Raw genomic sequence first — 19,282 nt, 5'->3', positions numbered from 1 at the left:
CTTCTGCAGCCGTCTGGAACGCTCTTCCAGACGATATTAGGAAGTCACCGGAGCAATGCAACTTTTAAATCATCTCGATTAAAAAAAACTGTTTTCTTGAAAACTGCTTCGTGTGTTTACTTTGTTGTCCTTCCCCCGCACCCCCAATTAGCACGATTGGCTACGTACGGTACGAAAGAGTTCAACGTTACATACATACAGTGTCAAGGTATTGAATGATAAATAGAGGCTTTACCCTCTCTGGCGTAAACACAGGTGGTGTTAAGATGTTGAAACACCACAGAGACACCCATTAAATACAAGACATCAAGTCTGCATTAACCACACACCGCTGCGCCACCACCTCCATCCCGGCTGCTACCCCAGCTTTCAATTCCAAACTTTAAAGCAAACCCAGGACCTTCCTGCTCACCTTGATGCATGGTCACATTTTCAGGGCTCAGAGAGGCCAGGGAAATCTGGGCTGCACCAGTTGGACACACACAACAAAGACAAACATCATCATGAGGCCTCCTTTTCCAGTATTAAATTATGATAGTATGGTTTTCCCCTTTCTGGCAATAAAACAGTTGTGTTAAGATGTTAAGACACCAAACTGAAACCTTTGCAAGGAATCATGTCCCTATTATCATAATTTAATACTGGCAAAGGAGGTCCCATGATGTAGCTGCTCACCCCGAGCTCTCAATGTCCTAATAGTGGCATTGTCTTTGTGCTGTTCGCCTTTTGGCGTCCACTCGTCTAACACTGAGACTAGACTCTAAAGAAAGCTGTCTCTGGTGTGGACCAATCAGTTTCAAAGACAATGCACATACTGTCAGAGCATGTTTTTTTGTTTGCATGTTCACCACAAGTACATGTGATTAATGCAGACATGATTCCTTGCAAAGGTTTCAGTTTGGTGTTTTAACATCTTAACACAACTGTTTTATTGGTTCTTTCGGTAAAGTCACGTCGAAGGGAAACAATAAAATTGTTTTATATTTTTATTATTTTATTGTTTCCCTTCTACGTGACTTTACCGAAAGAACCAAGAATATGAATCACTGCAGTCACGAAAGCTTTAAATCAAAATTTAAATCTTAACACCTGTTTTATTGCCAGAAAGGGGGAAACCCTATTATCAAGACAAACATCTCCCGTATAGCCTTAACACCCTGTGGTTAGCGAGAAGAACCTACAGCTGGCCGACACGGCACATGAAGGGGTGGGGGTGGCCAGCACCACACCCGTCCGTCCGCCTTTGCCCCCCAAGTGGCGATGATTACTGCACCTTCACACGGGTTCAGATAATCGTCACTAGTGTTGTTGTTGGTGGCGGCACTGAGCGGGAATCAAACCTTGGTCGCCGTGTTCATAGCACAGCATGCTAACCACTGCGCCACTGCTCCCAGCCGGACACATACACAGACAGAGACACATGCGGACACCATCACAGCAGTGGCCATACAGCTGTCGCCATCTGTGCACCGATTTGTTAAAGACCCACACGGTGTGATTTGTCCCAGGGGCTTCCCCAACCCACCACGCTATGGATGGCCCTGGTGGTGCCAGCAAGTCCTCAATTAACGTTGCTCTTATTGACGTCGTCGGTTCGCTATAACGTCGCCAGCCAATCTAGGGAACGCAATTCGGTTCAAAATGCATCGATTCGCTAGGACGTTTTGAAAAAAAACAAAACCAAGACGAGTCTGCAGGAGCTTGGGCAGCGTACAACGAGATGATGCTCTATGCCACCTCACCCCAAGGTGGGCGCTCGCGTATCTACACTGCACTACGTCGCCATACTGCAGAGCGTACGTAAGACATCGTTATACTCGATACTCTACTGCACTGCCATACCGGGTTCACTGTACTATATTGCCACAATGTATGCTGCACTACATCACCACATCGATGCTGTGCTGCCTTCTCTATGATCACTGTTACATTGGATTTATGGCTTTTATTTTGGTGATTTCGAAAAGTTTTTTTTGGTTTTGGCCATGTTTTTGTTTATTGTAGTATGGAGTTAGACTGATGGCCTTAATCTTAGTTGTCTTGTGGTTGTTGTTGTTATTTGACTTGCATCCCACTGGGATTTTTGCACACGGCGTTGGTGTACGGTGCTATTTCAGGAATATTTTGATATTTTTTTCCTGTATTTTCTGTTTGCACAGTCACATAATCACTTTAAGATGTTTTCTTGTTCATGTTTTTTGTTTGTGGGTGGTTGCACCAGATTCAAGAGCCGAATGGCTCACAGGGCTATACCAAATAAATGAACTATGAACTATGAACTCTAAATGCAATCCCCACCGCTATTGCTCGTGCAATAGCGTTTCCTCGAATATTTGACCCTAAAATTACCCCCCAGGAAATGTATCCTAAATTCACCACGTTAAGTCAAACGGCGGTGAAAGATAATTGGCCCCACCGTCGCTATTTCGTCTGACGTCGCGTTTAGCCAGGGGATGCATCCACCAACGTTGATGGAGGCCTCGCCGTCGGTGGTTTCAAGTTTCAACGTCCACAGGACCCCCTTTTTTTCGTTGGCTTCCGGCTGTCCAAACGAACGCCATTGTCACGTCGCACTCGTCACACACAACAACAAAGTGCTTGCCGCAAATGAACCACAGTAGCCTCGATGATCTCGTCGTCAAGGAGCTACGCAAAACCATCACCGCGCGAAAACGCCGGACATCCTCGCAGCAACAGCAGCAGCAGCGGCAGCGGATTTTGGCGAACAATCGAACAAATTTACGGCGGTCACCGCATGGCACGGCGCTTTTAGATGCCCTCATGCGGCCGTCTGGAACGCTCTTCCAGACGATATTAGTAAGTCGCTGGAGCTACGCACTTTTAAATCATCTCGATTTAAAAAAAAAAACTATTTTCTTGAAAACTGCTTTGTGCGTTTTGTTTGTTGTCCTTCCCCCGCAACTACAAATTAGCACGACTGGCTATATACGGTGTGAAATATCTCAACATACACGTAGTATCAAGGCATTGAATGACGGATGGCTTTACCCTCTCTGGCGTAAACACAGGTGGTGTTAAGATGTTGAACCGCCACAGAGACACCCATTAAATGCAAGGCATCGAGTCTGCATTAACCACACACCGCTGCGCCACCACCTCCATCACAGCTGCTCTCCGAGCTGTCAATTCCAAACTTGGAATCGAAACCCGGGGACGTCGCTGCCCTCACCTTGATCCAGCTCGTGACCCTTGGCGGTCTTCCTCGGCACGTTCACGGCCACGTCGTCCGTGTCCGGAGGGGCCGGGAAAATCGGGGCTGGGCCAGCCAGACACGCACAACAGAGACAACGATCCAACCCCCTATAGACTTTAACACACTGTCGAGGCAAGTCACACACACACACGTCCGCCTTTGTCTCCCCAGTTGGCGATGTTCACTACGCACCACACCGTGGTACTCATTTGAGGCCGAGTCGACCTAGTGGAGGCCCCAGGTACCAGTTCAGACAATCGTCACTGGTGGTGTTGGTGGTTGGGCGGGAATGACACTCGGGCCGCGGGGTCCGTAGCACAGCGCGCTGACCTCTGCGCCACCCCTCCCAGCCAGAGACAAGAGACACAACATGTAGGCACCATCACCGCCGTGCCGACGACACAGCCCCCCACCCATCTGTGCATTATCCCCTCTGCCAGCTGGGAAGTGGTGGTGGCTGCGCTGCACGGGACGGCCCGCCCGTAATGCAGCGCTGTGGCGGCAGAAGCGAAGGTTTGGTAGATCACCGGTAAAGTTGGGTCGTGAAACTCCCTTCCCATGGGCGTGGAGGAGGAGCCGATTCTTGGCTCCGCCAGGAGAAGGCGATTGCAAAGTGTGGACTAATCCCCATCTATAAAGGAGGTTTTTTTTGGGTTAAATCGCGTAAATATATAAATGTGTCGTTAAAACCCGCCACCACCCGACACAGCCAACTAGTAAGGGTTGTCACGTAAATAGAACGTGGCCAATTCGTTAGTAGTACAGCACACCGGTGTGTTGGAGAGTACTCCAACAAACCGGAGGGCTAAACTAGTAACATGCCAATAGTAACAAATTGGTCAAACTCACTTGCACACCATCTGCATCCGCCTGGGCAAAACGGTGGCGTGCACCGTTTAACTATGTACGTGGACGTTTTAGCGGTACACCGGTGCAGCATAACGCACTGGGTCCTCATAAACAGCAACTGCGTCCGGTGCAGACGCAGTTTGCCGTTCCTCAAACTGCTGTGACTCTTCAGCTGACGATGATGCCTGAGCCGTCGCTACTCTTCTTGCTGCCCACTGACTGAGCTACTGCTGTAGACCCACCCCAGGGGAGAGATGAGGCCCCGAACTGTTGCCCCCTTGAGTGGGGCTGGCAGACTTTCGCCACCAGAAGTTGCACTTAGATTCAGGAGATGCTTTCCCATTCGAACGCGTGACACCACGAGTCATAGCCGTTTGTTGCCACCGTCCACCAACAAATTATTCCGGGAATGAATCGAGGAATCGTCCGACCAAGCATAGGGCACGAGGAGTCAAATCTTGCCTCTGGAACACGGGGCCAGCCAATCGTCATCAGGCTGGGTGCCGCTATACGGCACCCATTATCAGCCACTCATAAACATTCGTCTTCCGACTGCTTTGACATCACGATAATTGATTTTGACGCACGAATATTGTATCACCGGGGTTGTGAATCGCAGGAAAATAAATAAATATTGTAGGTTTCTTTTCCCATACCACACACCGGTGTACCGCTAATCCGTTCATATATCCATGGGTGAGCATACGCGACTGGGTGTGATAACACTACGTAACACAATTTTTGTTCCTGAGTAGCGTTATTTCGTAATTGCTTATGCCTAAAAAGTATAGAAAATGGCTATTAGTCCCCACAAGCTTTGCTTTTGTGACCAGGACAGTGATATTTTGAAATTTACCTATTTTCAATGAGAAAACGGGCGAATTTATTTAATTTCGTTCACGTAAAGTCAGAAAAAAACAACATATCAATCAAAATTAACATGTATTTATACTAAAGTTATACAAAACTCACTACTAAAGATTTAGATGTGAGTAGTTTTTCGAGATTTACGATTATACTGTAAACCACTTTCACGAATCAGCCCCCAAATGTAGTCTCCCATCATGTTCTCGTTATACTGTCCTCGGTAGCGGCGTTCAAAGTCCAGTATATCCTGGTGGAAGCGCTCGCCTTGCTACTCCGAGCACGCTCCCATGTTCTCCATGAATTTATCAAGATGAGCATCAAGGATATGTACATTAAGGGACATCGTACAGCCCATTGTACCGTAGTTCTTTACCAGATTCTCAAATAGCTCCACGTAGTTTTTGACCTTGTGATTGCCCAGGAAGCCACGAACCACTGCGACAAAGCTGTTCCAAGCCGCTTTCTCTTGAAGGTACTTTAAGGCTGCCGACTCCTTATCTCCAGCTCTGACAAATTGTTTCATAAGGCCCAATTTGATGTGCAGTGGTGGCATCAACACCTTCCGGGGGTCCACCAGTGGCTCCCACTTCACGTTGTTCATCCCCACAGAGAACTCGGTCCACTGTGGCCAGTCCTGCCTGTGGTATTACACCTAGGTAAAACCGCTGTCAGGAATGCCACCATTTTGAAGTCTCCGATGACCTCCCAGCTGTACTCATCATACTTTAAGGTGTCCAGCAAGGTCTTGATGCTGTTGTAATCTTCTTTGAGGTGCACCGAGTGAGCCAGAGGAAGAGACGGGTACTTGTTACCATTATAGAGCAGCACGGCTTTGAGGCTCCTGGATGCGCTGTCAATGAACAGGCGCCACTCATTCTGGTTACAGGCGATTCCGATTGCCTCGAACAGACTGGTCACATTGTGGCAGAAGCAGAGCTCATCTTGACGGGTGAAGAAGCTGCAAAAAGGTTGGTGATGCTTCCTCTGATCTGCGACTTGCACACTTTCATCCAACAAGTTCCACTGCTTGAGCCTAGACGTCAAAAGCTTGGCATTGGACTTGGTGAGACCAAGGTATCTGATCAAGTAGTTGAGGTCTTTTTGGTTGGGATAATATAGGGTTCTCTCCTCAGCTCCACCTCTGAAATTGTCATCTAGATCTAAGTCGTCCTCGCTCTCTGACTTGCTGCTCTCTTCTAAAAACGGCTGCTCTCTCTCCGGAGGAGTGGGTAGGGGAGCTCATGGCAGTGTGGCACCGGGGCGATGGATGAAGGAAGGTCCCGATACGTGATAGCAGGTGCATTCTTGCCAATCCGATGTTTGGAAGGGTCCATCATGAAGAAGTAGCAGTTGCTTGAGTGGTCAGTGGGTTCCCACCAAATTCTTGGGATAGCGAACTTCATGGCTCTCTTTTCCACTCTGTACTATCCTACAAAAATACTTTTATTTTACCCATGACTAATGTGTGAGAGATTCTCGCAACACTTTTCATATATAATATATTTTTTCAATAACATTGAAAATTGTAAAACATTTGAAACTTGAAAACATTTACAATTTTAAAAATTGTAACAAATTTATAACGTAGAATTCGGAGCAACAATTTGTCCATCTTACCTTCCAGAATTTGTGTTGCATTGCTCGCAGGTGAAATGAGGTGCCCAGGGTTTGTCTTGATCCCCGACAGGCATGTCGAAATATGCCTTGTTGTAGCCCTCACACATCTTAGCAGATGCTTCCACAGAGTACTTTTCGCTCTTCTCTTGATAAATTGGCCGCAGACATAGCAGAATGCATCTGCCGGATGTTTGCAGCCTCTTGATGCCATCTCAGAAAAATGCAGATATGTATCCACTTAGGCCGCTGGAACTAAACTGAACTGGTTGGCTTAAGGCCCCTGTATTTATACTCCTATTTATATTACTGGATCTATCTAGAATTTTCTGGAAAATAGGTCAATTTCAAAATATCACTGTCCTGGTCACAAAAGCAAAGTTTCTGGGGAATAATAGCCATTTTCTGTACTTTTGAGGCATAAGCAATTAGGAAATAACACATACTACCCAGGAACAAAAAAAATTGTTACAGTGTAATCATTGTTTGTAGAGCAGTGGCGCAGTGGTTAGTGCCGTGCTTCGCTACAAACCCGGCAAAGAACCCGGGCTCGATGTCCGCTCACGGCCAATAAAGCGACTTATGAATATTTGAACCATTCCTGGGTCTCCCCGATCTCGACTCAGCCTTAAATGAGTGAGTTTAACACGTAGGCTTTCGCGACCAATATTATTCAAAATAAAGGTTTTTGGGTTAGATCGCGTTTATTTATAAATGTGTCGTAACCCTCCACCACCCGACACGGCCAATCAGCAAAAAAGTGTCACGTTGACAAAAGACAAATAATTCACTACTTCAGCCCACTGGTGTGTTGAAGAGTTAATCCACATTTACAGTTTGAGTACGACGTTTCGCTGGTAAATACATCCAGCATCATCGGGCAATTCGCCAGAATGGTAAAGCCCTCGCTTGCTCCCGGTTTTATATAGAGCAGCAGGGTGACGTCATCACTTAACTCATATCAGGTGCAGTGATTAGAGTGAGGTGCCTGGTTCATTGTATTAAATAATCAGTACTGGGGAGACAAAAGCGGTCAAATGTGGTGCTGGCCACCCACACATCCTCGTGTGGCGTGCCAAGCTTCATAGGTGCTGCTGCTTTTTTTCATTGGGTGCAATTGTGAACAACAGCAATATCAGACATTCGTACAATCTAATCGGCATAATCATTGGTTCACTGCAGCTCAAAGACTCAGTCCCTACAAGGAGCGTGGTGAAGTTAGGAGATGTGCCGTGTGTGTGTGTGTGTGCTCGGCATTTGAAGGCCTTGAGACCAGAATTGATGATTTAACTGACAAAGTGTTTCGGGAGGCAGTTCCATATCGGGGACAGCAGAGTGAAGAAGGGAGCTTCTGTCCAGGGAGCACGTTCGAGCAACAGGACTTGCCCCAGGCAGCCTGGTTAACGGTTATATGGGTGATCTTTGTTTCTTGTATTTGTTGTTATACAATATATGCATTGTAGAAACGCACGCTACTCTGGTCAGGTTCCATAGACCTGCAGTGTTTGCGTTCGTATCACGTTGCGTTTGCTCTGCGTGGATGTGTGTCCACTGTCGCATTGCAGGCTGTTCCATTTTAAGGGGACTTCACAGGTGCAACATACTTTGAATGTGTGGTCAACAAATACAATGCCTTGAATATTGAACCCCATGGGAGCCTTTAACGATGAACCCTATGGGAGCCTTTAACGATGAACCCTATGGAAGCCTTTAACGATGAACCCTATGGGAGCCTTTAACGCTGAACCCTATGGCAGCCTTTAAGACTGAACACTCACGAAGACTTTAACATTAAACCCAATGGCAGCCTTTAACGTTGAACCCTACGGGAGCATTTAACTTTGAGCCCTATAGAAGACTTAAACATTGAACCCTATGGAACACAAAAACGTTGAACCCTGTGAACCCTATATTTAATGTGGGACCCTATGAAAGACTTTAACAATGAACCCTATCGCAGCCTTTAATCTTGAACCCTGTAGGAGCATTTAACGTTGAACCTTATGGGAGCCTTTAATGTTGAACCCTATGAGAGCATTTAACATTGAATTCTATGGGAGCCTTTAATATTGAAAGTTTTACTCGCACAAAACACCGATATGCAACGAGAAACACGTGCATAACTCACACAAAACACGTGGCTTTATCTCTGTTCCTGTTCATTTGTTCCAATATCTCCTTATCCCTGTATCCCCATCGCTCTATATGCCCGTATCTCCGTGTCCCCTTAGCTCCGTGTCCCCGTATCTGTGTAGGGCCTTCTATAGGGAGGTGTGGGGCCTGGGGCAAATCCCACTGTGCCCCCCCCACCCAAATTGCGGGGCCCGGGGCAGTCACCCCGATTATCCGTACTCCAGGGGGTGGCTCAGACTGGTGTCAGTCAAGCACCCGGTGTAAGCGCCACAGTGGCTAGGAGATGCTGACTAACTCGCCTAGTATACAGGAGGTTGCGGGTTCAATACCGAACCTTACGCCCGGTGTAAATTTGGAGTTTGAATGTTCTCTCTCCCCGTGATCGTGCGGATTTTTTTCCGGGTCCTCCGGTTGTTCCCTCCCCATTGAGAGTCAACATCAACATGCGTTCAGAGTATTTGCCTGCTACGAATGATGATGAATAGCCACCAACTTCGTTGACCTATCATTCATGATAGCCAGGTCGCTTCTGAAATAATAGCCACTACGTAGCAGCTCAGTGGGGGCCTTACAACCTGGTAAAATAAAAACATTGTTAACTGTTGTACGCGGGAGCGACGGGCCCCCTGAATGTGGTTGTCAGGAATGAGATGGGGACGGCGAGGAGCGGACTCACTCACGCCGACTCTAAACTATAAACCCAACAATTTATGTAGCTCTTATTTCAGAAGCGACCTGGCCAACACAAAAGATAGCGGTGTCACCGCAGTGAATGTGATTATCATTATCGGCGGAAATATTTCGCAGCGGCCAAATAACTCTTAAACGCGTGGTGCCGTTCATTCTAAATGTGGAGGGACAAACCGGAGGACCCGGAAAGAATCCACGTGACCACGAGGAGAGACACACAAACTACAAATATAGCAGGCGTCAGGGTCAGAATTGAACCCATGATCTCCTGTATACCAAGCGAGGTAGTGTGACCGTGGCGCTCTTATCCTCTTACCCAACTCACCCGGAGACCCTTACCTGACTCACCCGAGGACCCTTACCTCACCTGGGGACCCTTACCTCACCTGGGGACCCTTACCTGACTCACCTGGGGATCCTTACCTCACCTGGGGACCCTTACCTCACCTGGGGACCCTTACCTGACTCACCTGGGGATCCTTACCTCACCTGGGGACCCTTACCTCACCTGGGGATCCTTACCTTACTCACCTGGGGATCCTTACCTCACCTGGGGACCCTTACCTGACTCACCTGGGGACCCTTACCTGACTCACCTGGGGATCCTTACCTGACTCACCTGGGAATCCTTACCTCACCTGAAGACCCTTACCTCACCTGGGGATCCTTACCTCACCTGGAGACCCTTACCTAACTCACCTGGAGATCCTGACTCACCTGGGGACCCTTACCTCACCTGGGGATCCTTACCTGACTCACCTGGGGACCCTCATCTCACCTGGGGACCCTCATCTCACCTGGAGATCCTGACTCACCTGGGGACCATTACCTGACTCACCTGGAGATCCTGACTCACCTGGGGACCCTTACCTGACTCACCTGGAGATCCTGACTCACCTGGGGATCCTTACCTCACCTGAAGACCCTTACCTCACCTGGGGACCCTTACCTCACCTGGGGACCCTTACCTCACCTGGGGATCCTTACCTGACTCACCTGGAGATCCTGACTCACCTGGGGACCCTTACCTGACTCAGCTGGAGATCCTGACTCACCTGGGGACCCTTACCTGACTCAGCTGGGGACCCTTACCTGACTAACCCGGGGGACTCACGTGGGCGCCGTTTGAGCTGCGCGTAGACGCGGAATGGCTGTGGCGGCTTGAGGTCGGCCCCGTTGCAGACGCAGTGCAGAGCGCTGTGCAGGGCGCAGCGCAGGGACTGCCTCCATGTGGCGGGCGACGTCAAGCCCTCGCGGCAGCGCAGCACCGCGTAGCCCTGCGGGGGAAGAGGTGGGTGGATGGGTGAGTGGGTGGGTGAGTGAGTGGGTGGGTTGGTGAGTGGTTGGATGGGTGAGTGAGTGGGTGGGTGAATGAGTTATTGGGTGGGTGAATGGGTGAGTGGGTGGGTGAGTGGGTGGGTTGGTGAGTGGGTGGATGGGTGAGTGAGTGGGTGGGTGAATGAGTTATTGGGTGGGTGGATGGGTGAGTGGGTGGGTTGGTGAGTGGTTGGATGGGTGAGTGAGTGGGTGGGTGAATGAGTTATTGGGTGGGTGAATGGGTGAGTGGGTGGGTGAGTGGGTGGGTTGGTGAGTGGTTGGATGGGTGAGTGAGTGGGTGGGTGAATGAGTTATTGGGTGGGTGAATGGGTGAGTGGGTGGGTGAGTGGGTGGGTTGGTGAGTGGGTGGATGGATGAGTGGGTGGGTGAATGAGTTATTGGGTGGGTGAATGGGTGAGTGGGTGGGTGGGTGGGTTGGTGAGTGGGTGGATGGGTGAATGAATGGGTGAGTGTATGGGTGGTTGTTTGCATTGCTGAGTGGCAACGCTAACCGACCCTCTTTTTTCCGACAGACCAAACCAAGACCCATTTCGCAGTCAGCACTCCTCGGCGTATTCTCAATACTGTAGAGCAGCGGTCCCCAACATTTTTGGGACCAGGGAACGGTTTCGTGGAAGACAATTTTTTCACGGACCGGGGGGGGGGGGGGTTCATCATTGGGTCTTTCTTCCTTTTCAAAGAAGCTCTCCAGGGACATTATGGCTACTGGGGGTTAGAGCTTGTGGGCTCACCAACGCTGAGACCCGAGACGAGTGCTGCGCTGTGCGGGAAAGAGGCGCGGAGGGAAGTGGTAAATAATAAAATAATGGGCGGGCCACGCGCGGACTCACCGCCCTCACCTCCTGCTGTGCGGCCCGGTTCCTAACAGGGGGTTGGGGGACCCCTGCTGTAGAGGATACCATTGTAATAAAGTTCAACACAAAACCGGTACCAGATCTGAGTACAGGAGGTTTCTAATTTTCAACGTTCACACAGGGATTTATGACATAATATAACAACTTTCGTTCATCACTAAGTGGTGGTCATGTCACCACGGTGCTTGTACCAGGCTAGGTGCACTTTGAGACCACGAGAAGTGTCGAAGGCCCACTGGCAGGAGGTCACGGAACAGACCAAAGTGCCCTGGGTTGACTGACTGAGATGACTGGAAGATGCACCACCTGTGCTCCCCACTGTGCTAACTCTCTGCGTTTTAGCCACCTGGTGCTCTGCTCATTGTTGTGATCATTGCTCCTCTGCACTCCGTTGCTGCTGGAGAGTGACTGCCTCCAACTCCCCAGCAGCATCCTTCATAAACCTCCCAAACAGAGTCCAATCTTGACAACGCTGGTACCAGTCATCAGCAAGTCCAATGAGCTTCACATCCTCTTGTACCACATCACTCCATCTCTTCTCTAGCCCGTACTGCACCCGTTTAGCCTCCTCAGGCCGAACAAGAGCTGCTTTGGCATGCGGTGGCTGGGCATGCGTGCTACATAGCCCAGCCAATGCAGCTCCGCTTGCTGGAGTAGCTTACTGATGGGACTATCCCGATCTTTCCAGAATATGTGAACTCCTTACACAATCCAATCTGATTAAACCTAGGATGCATCGGAGGCAGGCTAGCCTGAATGTTACAAACCGGCACAGATGTTCCTTTAGAGAGCTCCACGTTTCACAAGCTTAGAGAAGGGAGGGCATGATTGTGGCCGAGAAGACCCGGAGCTTTGTATGGAGTGACAGGCCAGGTATCTTCCACTCAGCTTTACGCAGCCGATAAAAGTTAATGCCGCTCGACTGATTTGGAGTAAGATCTTGGCAGCCAAACCGTAGCAGATCACAAGCCACTCTGCCCACTTACGGAAACTTCTCCACTCTCTCCACAACTGGCCCATCACTAATTCCGAGTTGAGGAAGGAGAGCATTTGACGACATAAAGTACTAAGACAGGTGCTTTGTTATTGTAGAGCTGATGGTAAGGCCATATCTCAGGTTCATTAGTAGCATCTCCTACTCCTCAGAGTAGGCAGAAACCACGAGATCATCAGCATACGTAACATTGTTGACAAATACGCAGCCATCCACGACCACACCCGGGTATCGATCAGCCTCCCATTGTATCTATACTAGATGGGAATTCCACCAGTACAGCCATGAAAAGTTTCTCAAACTACATGGTCAAAAACGAGGTTAAATAGTATCGGGGTCAGAGGACATCTCTATCGCACCCCAAGGTGAACAGAAAAAGGCTCTGACACCCGACCACGCAACTTTACCCGGGCCTGTCCACCATCATGAAGGCCCTTAATGATTGTGAGCGGACGGTCTGGGACTCCAAAAGCACGAAGAATAACCCAGAGCCCTGGCCTATTGATAGTATCATAGGCATTGACCAGGTGAATAACGCAGAGATGTAGGTCCTGTTGAAATTCCCGACACTTCTGCTGTAGCATACGGACAGAGGAAATGGCATCCCGTGCAGAACTGCCCCAGCATGAAACCACATTGGAGCTCCGCAAGCCACTCCTCAGCATGCCTGGCAAGGCGATGTTGAATTATAATTAATCATTGCTAGGGCCTTTCACAACACACTGAGAAGGGAGATGCACCGCCAGTTGTGGCAATTTGTGTGGCCCCCTTCTTAAAAATGTGTGGAACCCGTCCTGTGGACCAGACAGTTGTGATGATGTCCTGTCGGGCAATCTGCACACAGACGCCACCCTCCCGAAACAGTTCGCTTGAGAGGTCATCTCTGCCCAGCGCTTGATCTGGTTTTAAGCTCCGGATCGCCCTTCACACTTCCTCAACAGATGGCGCCATCAGCCAATCAACTCACAAGGAGCGGCTTCCTCCTCCAATATTTCAGGCACAGCAGCACCAACAGGGTCAGCCCCAACTTGCCCTATGATATTATTTGAGGTGATGGGTTTCCCCTCCCCAAGACCTCACAGAAATGCTTGGCAAACCTGCGAACCTGTTCGTGGGGTCAGAGATGGGAATCTCAATTTGTTTCCTTTAAGTATAGGTGTGGTGCTGTAAGTTACATTTTTATGGTGTTAAAAATACATTTATTATCACATGCTACAAAGAGGTATAGATCAGTCCTATAGAGGGGGCCCGTTCATAAGTCGAACAGTTCATAAGTCAGAACACAATAATTTACTTAATTTAAATGCCCATATGGGCAGTGTTATGGAATGTGTTACGGTTCAACAAAAAGTGAAGCAATCGCACACATGCACACGTGCGCGCGCACACACGCTCAAACACTCACTCCCAGTGCGAGGCTCACTAATTTGACTGAGGATTGCTCCACTGAATAAGATAGTCCTGTGGTTCAATTTGCCGGTGCGAGTTCGCGTTTTAAGTCGATGTAAAACAATTCATAGTTCATGGAAGCTGGTTCGTAAGTGCGGGTGTGTTCGTAAGTGCGGGTGTGTGCGTAAGTGCGGGTGTGTGCGTAAGTGCGGGTGTGTGCGTAAGTGTGAGGACTGCCTGTACCCTGAAGATGGAGTCTCCATCCGGGATCGCCGACGTGGAATGCCACGGGATCCGCACGCTGGTCCGCTCCGCGTCTTCCCAGCTCAGGCCGTAGCTGCCACTGTCCGCGAGGTCGCTCAGCCAATCCCAGAGCAGCGGTTGCCTTCCAGCGGCCATCTCGATGGGTACAAGGACAAAGATCCGCCCTCCCCAGTGTAGCCTTTAACAGACTGTCAGGGCAAGTGTGCTCTGAAAGCAGGACCGTCCAAAGCAGGATGTGGGACCTGGGGCAAATCACACTGTGTGGGTCTTCAACACTGAAAACTATGAACTAAAAACTAGAAACATTTTTTTCACGGGCAAGACCACCTCAGCTGTACTTAACTCAGCTCACTTGGTTTCTCTAATCAAGGACATCTCACTGTCTGCAGATGATTTACTTGTCAGTTTTGATGTAGTCTTTATGTTCACCAATGTACCTGTATCTGACACCATTGCAATCATTGAAGACTTGATCCAACAGGGACTGAATCCAGATGCACCAACTTTGGTAAGGCACTGTCTTACCAACACTTACTTCACCTGGAATGGTACATTCTACAAACAAAATTAGGGTACCCCAATGGGTTCCTCCTTATCGCCAGTGGTAGCGAATGTTTTCATGGAGAAATTTGAGACAGATGCCATCCAGACATCCACCCTACGTCCTTCCTTGTGGAAGAGATATGTAGATGACACGTTTGTCATCTGGCCACATGGCCTGCCAGCACTGAGCCAATTTCTCAACCACATCAATTCCATACACCCGTCTATCAAATTCACCATGGAAGTGGAAAAGGATGGCAAGCTACCATTCCTGGATGTTTTGATCGAGAAGTGACTTGATGGCTCGTTGGGACACTCTGTCTACAGGAAAGCCACCCACACGGATTCCTATCGAAAGACTGACACGCACCACCATCCAGCCCAGAAGAATTCCCCCATCAAAACACTACACCATAGGGCCCATTGCATATCCGACCAGCGCCACCTAGCCAGTGAGTTGGAGCACGTACACCAAGCACTCAGGATGAACGGATATTCTGACCGTACAATCCGCAAAGCTGTCTCCCCAGCCATGCGGAGACAACCTTCTGAAGATCTAACCAATACCATCACTTTACTGTACATAGCAGGGGTTACCAAAAAGATTTCCAAAATCTTAAACAAACACAAGATCCAGGTTCGTTTCAACACAGTACACAAAATCCGTGATTTGATCCCATCTGTAAAGGATGTTATTCCTAAAATGCAATACCCTGGCATCTGCAAACTGAGCTGTGGTTGCGGCAGCAGTTACGTTGGGGAAACGAAACGTCTCGGACCGCGTTCGCGAACACAAGGCGGATCTGAAACACGGTAGGACCAATACCTCTGCACAGTGGGCTCACACTAAATTGACTTTTCCAAGACGAAGGTACTCTGCAAACCCATCGGCTATTATCAGAGATTTGTTCATGAAGCAATCCGGCAGATCTCTCGCCTACTTCAGCAGTTGTTCCTTGCTGTGGTTGTCAAACCTGATGACGGTTGCTTGTGTTGCGATTGAAACGTCGTGATCTATTTTTCTTCTACCTACGTGACTTTACCGAAATAACCAAAAGATGTGTATTTTACCACGCAAGACCCATGGAGCTATATAGGTCTTTTTCAGAAGTGACCTGGCCACAAGCGATAGCTCAACGAAGTGGCTTATCGTGTAGAAATTTATAGCAGCAGCCAAATACTCTAAACACGTGTTGTTGTTTCTAAAAGGAGGGAAAAACCGGAGGACAACGAAAAAAATCCACACGACCACGGAGAGACCACGCAAACTCAAAATATACAGGAGACGTCAGAATTCGTAATTGAACCCATGTCCTCCTGTATACCAGGTGAGGTAGTTAACATCTCCTAGCCACCACCATGGCGCCAGGGCGCTCCGGGCCCCGCACCCCCACCTCTCCTCATATGGACGGCCCTGCCCACAGCATTCAATGTTCAAGGCACCCATGGCATTCAATTTTAAATGCTCCCATAGCATTCAATGTTAAAGGCTCCCATAAAAAGGCATGTTCATTCACGCAGTGTTGCTTGAGCCAGGGCAGTCCACCGATCGTCACTGTAAACATTTACATGAAGAGATGAGCAGCAGTCACGGGAGCTCAATCGTTGCTTAGCAGAGTGGCCAATTTCGGTGTTAGTCCTTAGGTGGTGTTGCAGAGCAGTGTGAAGGGGCCGCTCGTCTGAACATTACTGCCTGCGGATTATGTTTAGATCAGCCATCCGCTGCGATTGGCTAGAGGCTTAGAAGAGTGCAAGAGTCAACAACAATTTATTGTCTTTGACCATAACCCTGAGCTACTTACAAAACATAACAGGGTATTCGTATCAGCAGATGACAAACACAGTCCATGCAGGGCAACCTTCAAATGTCACTCAAATAAACGACATCATAGGTGGACGATGAAATATACATCATAAGATGATTATGGGAATGAACTGCACCTGATGATTTAAAAAAAAAGGTGGAAATAGGCTTAACCACTTTCTGGCAATGCCACAGAGAGGTGTTAAGATGTACAAACACTGAAGAGCCGCCAATTGTCGCAAGGTATCACCAAGTCGGAATTAACCTTACATCATGTGTCTTGTCGAAAGAAAACGCATACTGACGCCTATCTGAATGCAGAGTCACACCATCACCCCGCACAGAAATCTGCTCTTATCAAGACGCTCATTCATCGAGCTAATAAATCAGATGGTGACAGTCTGAGAAGTGAAATTCAACATGTTAAAGTAGCACTGCAAATGAACAGTTACAATGATGCACAAATAAACAGGACATTGAATGCCAAAACCAAATAAAATAACACGAGCATTGAAATTGCCCAAGCAATCGAAACTATCAAAATACCATACATTGCGGGAGTAACTGATAAACTAGCCAGATGTTTGTAAAAACAAAACATCCGAGTAAAATTTGGCACGGTACATAAAATAAAAAAATTAATATCTCGTACAAAAGATGTATTACCAAAGCTGTCAATAGAAGGTGTGTACAGGATCAACCGCACGTGTGGATAATGTTATGTTGGGCAAACAGGACGAATGATCAGCACGAGACTAAAAGAACATCAGAGAAATATTAAATTATCCCAAATACAACTGTCAGCAGTAGCAGAACATGCGTGCCAACAAGGACACTCAATTGATTTGATAATGTTGAAGTTCTGTGCAAAACTAGCTACTACTGGCCAAGACTAATTAGAGAATCTATCGAAATTCAAAGAAATAAAAAATAACTTTAACCGTTCGGATAGCTACCGCCTTAGTGCTGCGTGGAAGCGAATCATCAAATGATAAATTATTTCAATGCATGCCTACAAAGGGCAGAATACTTCATTAGGGACTACCGTTGGTAGGGTTATTTTAATAAACATAATAGACATGAACGACCAGTTCAAAGGGCTCGCATAATGCGTAAAGTAGGTTTACTAACCCCCCCCCCCCCACCCACTTTGCGCAACAGCGCAGAAGCGTGGTCACCACATCTACGCCTCTATATACAGTGAGGGAAAAAAGTATTTGATCCCCTGGTGATTTTGTACGTTTGCCCACTGACGAAAGAAATGATCAGTCTATAATTTTAATGGTAGGTTTATTTGAACAGTGAGAGACAGAATAACAACAAAATCCAGAAAAGCACATGTCAAAAATGTTATAAATTGATTCGCATTTTAATGAGGAAAATAAGTATTTGACCCCTCTGCAAAACATGACTTAGTACTTGGTGGCAAAACCCTTGTTGGCAATCACAGAGGTCAGACGTTTCTTGTAGTTGGCCACCAGGTTTGCACACATCTCAGGAGGGATTTTGTCCCACTCCTCTTTGCAGATATTCTCAAAGTCATTAAGGTTTCGAGGATGACGTTTGTCAACTCGAACCTTCAGCTCCCTCCACAGATTTTCTATGGGATTAAGGTCTGGAGACTGGCTAGGCCACTCCAGGACCTTAATGTGCTTCTTCTTGAGCCACTCCTTTGTTGCCTTGGCCGTGTGTTTTGGGTCATTGTCATGCTGGAATACCCATCCACGACCCATTTTCAATGCCCTGGCTGAGGGAAGGAGGTTCTCACCCAAGATTTGATGGTACATGGCCCCGTCCATCGTCCCTTTGATGCGGTTGAAGTTGTCCTGTCCCCTTAGCAGAAAAACACCCCCAAAGCATAATGTTTCCACCTCCATGTTTGACGGTGGGGATGGTGTTCTTGGGGTCATAGGCAGCATTCCTCCTCCTCCAAAAACGGCGAGTTTAGTTGATGCCAAAGAGCTCCATTTTGGTCTCATCTGACCACAACACTTTGTTGTCCTCTGAATCATTCAGATGTTCATTGGCAAACTTCAGACGGGCATGTATATGTGCTTTCTTGAGCAAGGGGACCTTGCGGGCACTGCAGAATTTCAGTCCTTCACGGCGTAGTGTGTTACCAATTGTTTTCTTGGTGACTATGGTCCCAGTTGCCTTGAGATCATTGACAAGATCCTCCCGTGTAGTTCTGGGCTGATTCCTTACCGTTCTCATGATCATTGCAACTCCACGAGGTGAGATCTTGCATGGAGCCCCAGGCCGAGGGAGATTGACAGTTCTTTTGTGTTTCTTCCATTTGCGAATAATCGCACCAACTGTTGTCACCTTCTCACCAAGCTGCTTGGCAATGGTCTTGTAGCCCATTTCAGCCTTGTGTAGGCCTACAATCTTGTCCCTGACATCCTTGGAGAGCTCTTTGGTCTTGGCCATGGTGGAGAGTTTGGAATCTGATTGATTGATTGCTTCTGTGGACAGGTGTCTTTTACACAGGTAACAAGCTGAGATTAGGAGCACTCCCTTTAAGAGTGTGCTCCTAATCTCAGCTCGTTACCTGTATAAAAGACACCTGGGAGCCAGAAATCTTTCTGATTGAGAGGGGGTCAAATACTTATTTCCCTCATTAAAATGCAAATCAATTTATAACATTTTTGACATGCGTTTTTCCGGATGTTTTTGTTGTTATTCTGTCTGTCACTGTTCAAATAAACCTACCATTAAAATTGTAGACT

General features: G+C 48.0%; 1 protein-coding gene across 3 annotated transcripts in view; it reads right to left on the bottom strand.

Annotated features, from left to right (window-relative positions):
• Nucleotides 1–19,282, bottom strand: part of LOC116956595 (interferon regulatory factor 5-like) — a 42,651-nt gene that overhangs the window by 12,012 nt on the left and 11,357 nt on the right. Inside the window, exons 2-5 of one of the 3 annotated variants that reach the window (XM_032978304.2) lie at nucleotides 14,186–14,448; nucleotides 10,482–10,644; nucleotides 3,191–3,277; nucleotides 413–463 (exon numbers count right to left, since the gene is read on the bottom strand). In XM_032978304.2, the coding sequence (XP_032834195.1) occupies nucleotides 413–463; nucleotides 3,191–3,277; nucleotides 10,482–10,644; nucleotides 14,186–14,341 (457 nt within the window). In that variant the 5' untranslated portion in view covers nucleotides 14,342–14,448. Of the gene's footprint in view, nucleotides 1–412; nucleotides 464–3,190; nucleotides 3,278–10,481; nucleotides 10,645–14,185; nucleotides 18,727–19,282 lie in introns of those variants that run through there. The other 2 variants (XM_032978306.2, XM_076054372.1) reach the window with 2 other exon arrangements.

Source organism: Petromyzon marinus, chromosome 66 (genome assembly GCF_048934315.1).
Source record: "Petromyzon marinus isolate PM22_M1 ecotype Great Lakes invasive population chromosome 66, UKy_Petmar_22M1.pri1.0, whole genome shotgun sequence".
Classification (NCBI taxonomy): domain Eukaryota; kingdom Metazoa; phylum Chordata; class Hyperoartia; order Petromyzontiformes; family Petromyzontidae; genus Petromyzon; species Petromyzon marinus.
This window is presented reverse-complemented; position numbering and strand designations above follow the sequence as displayed.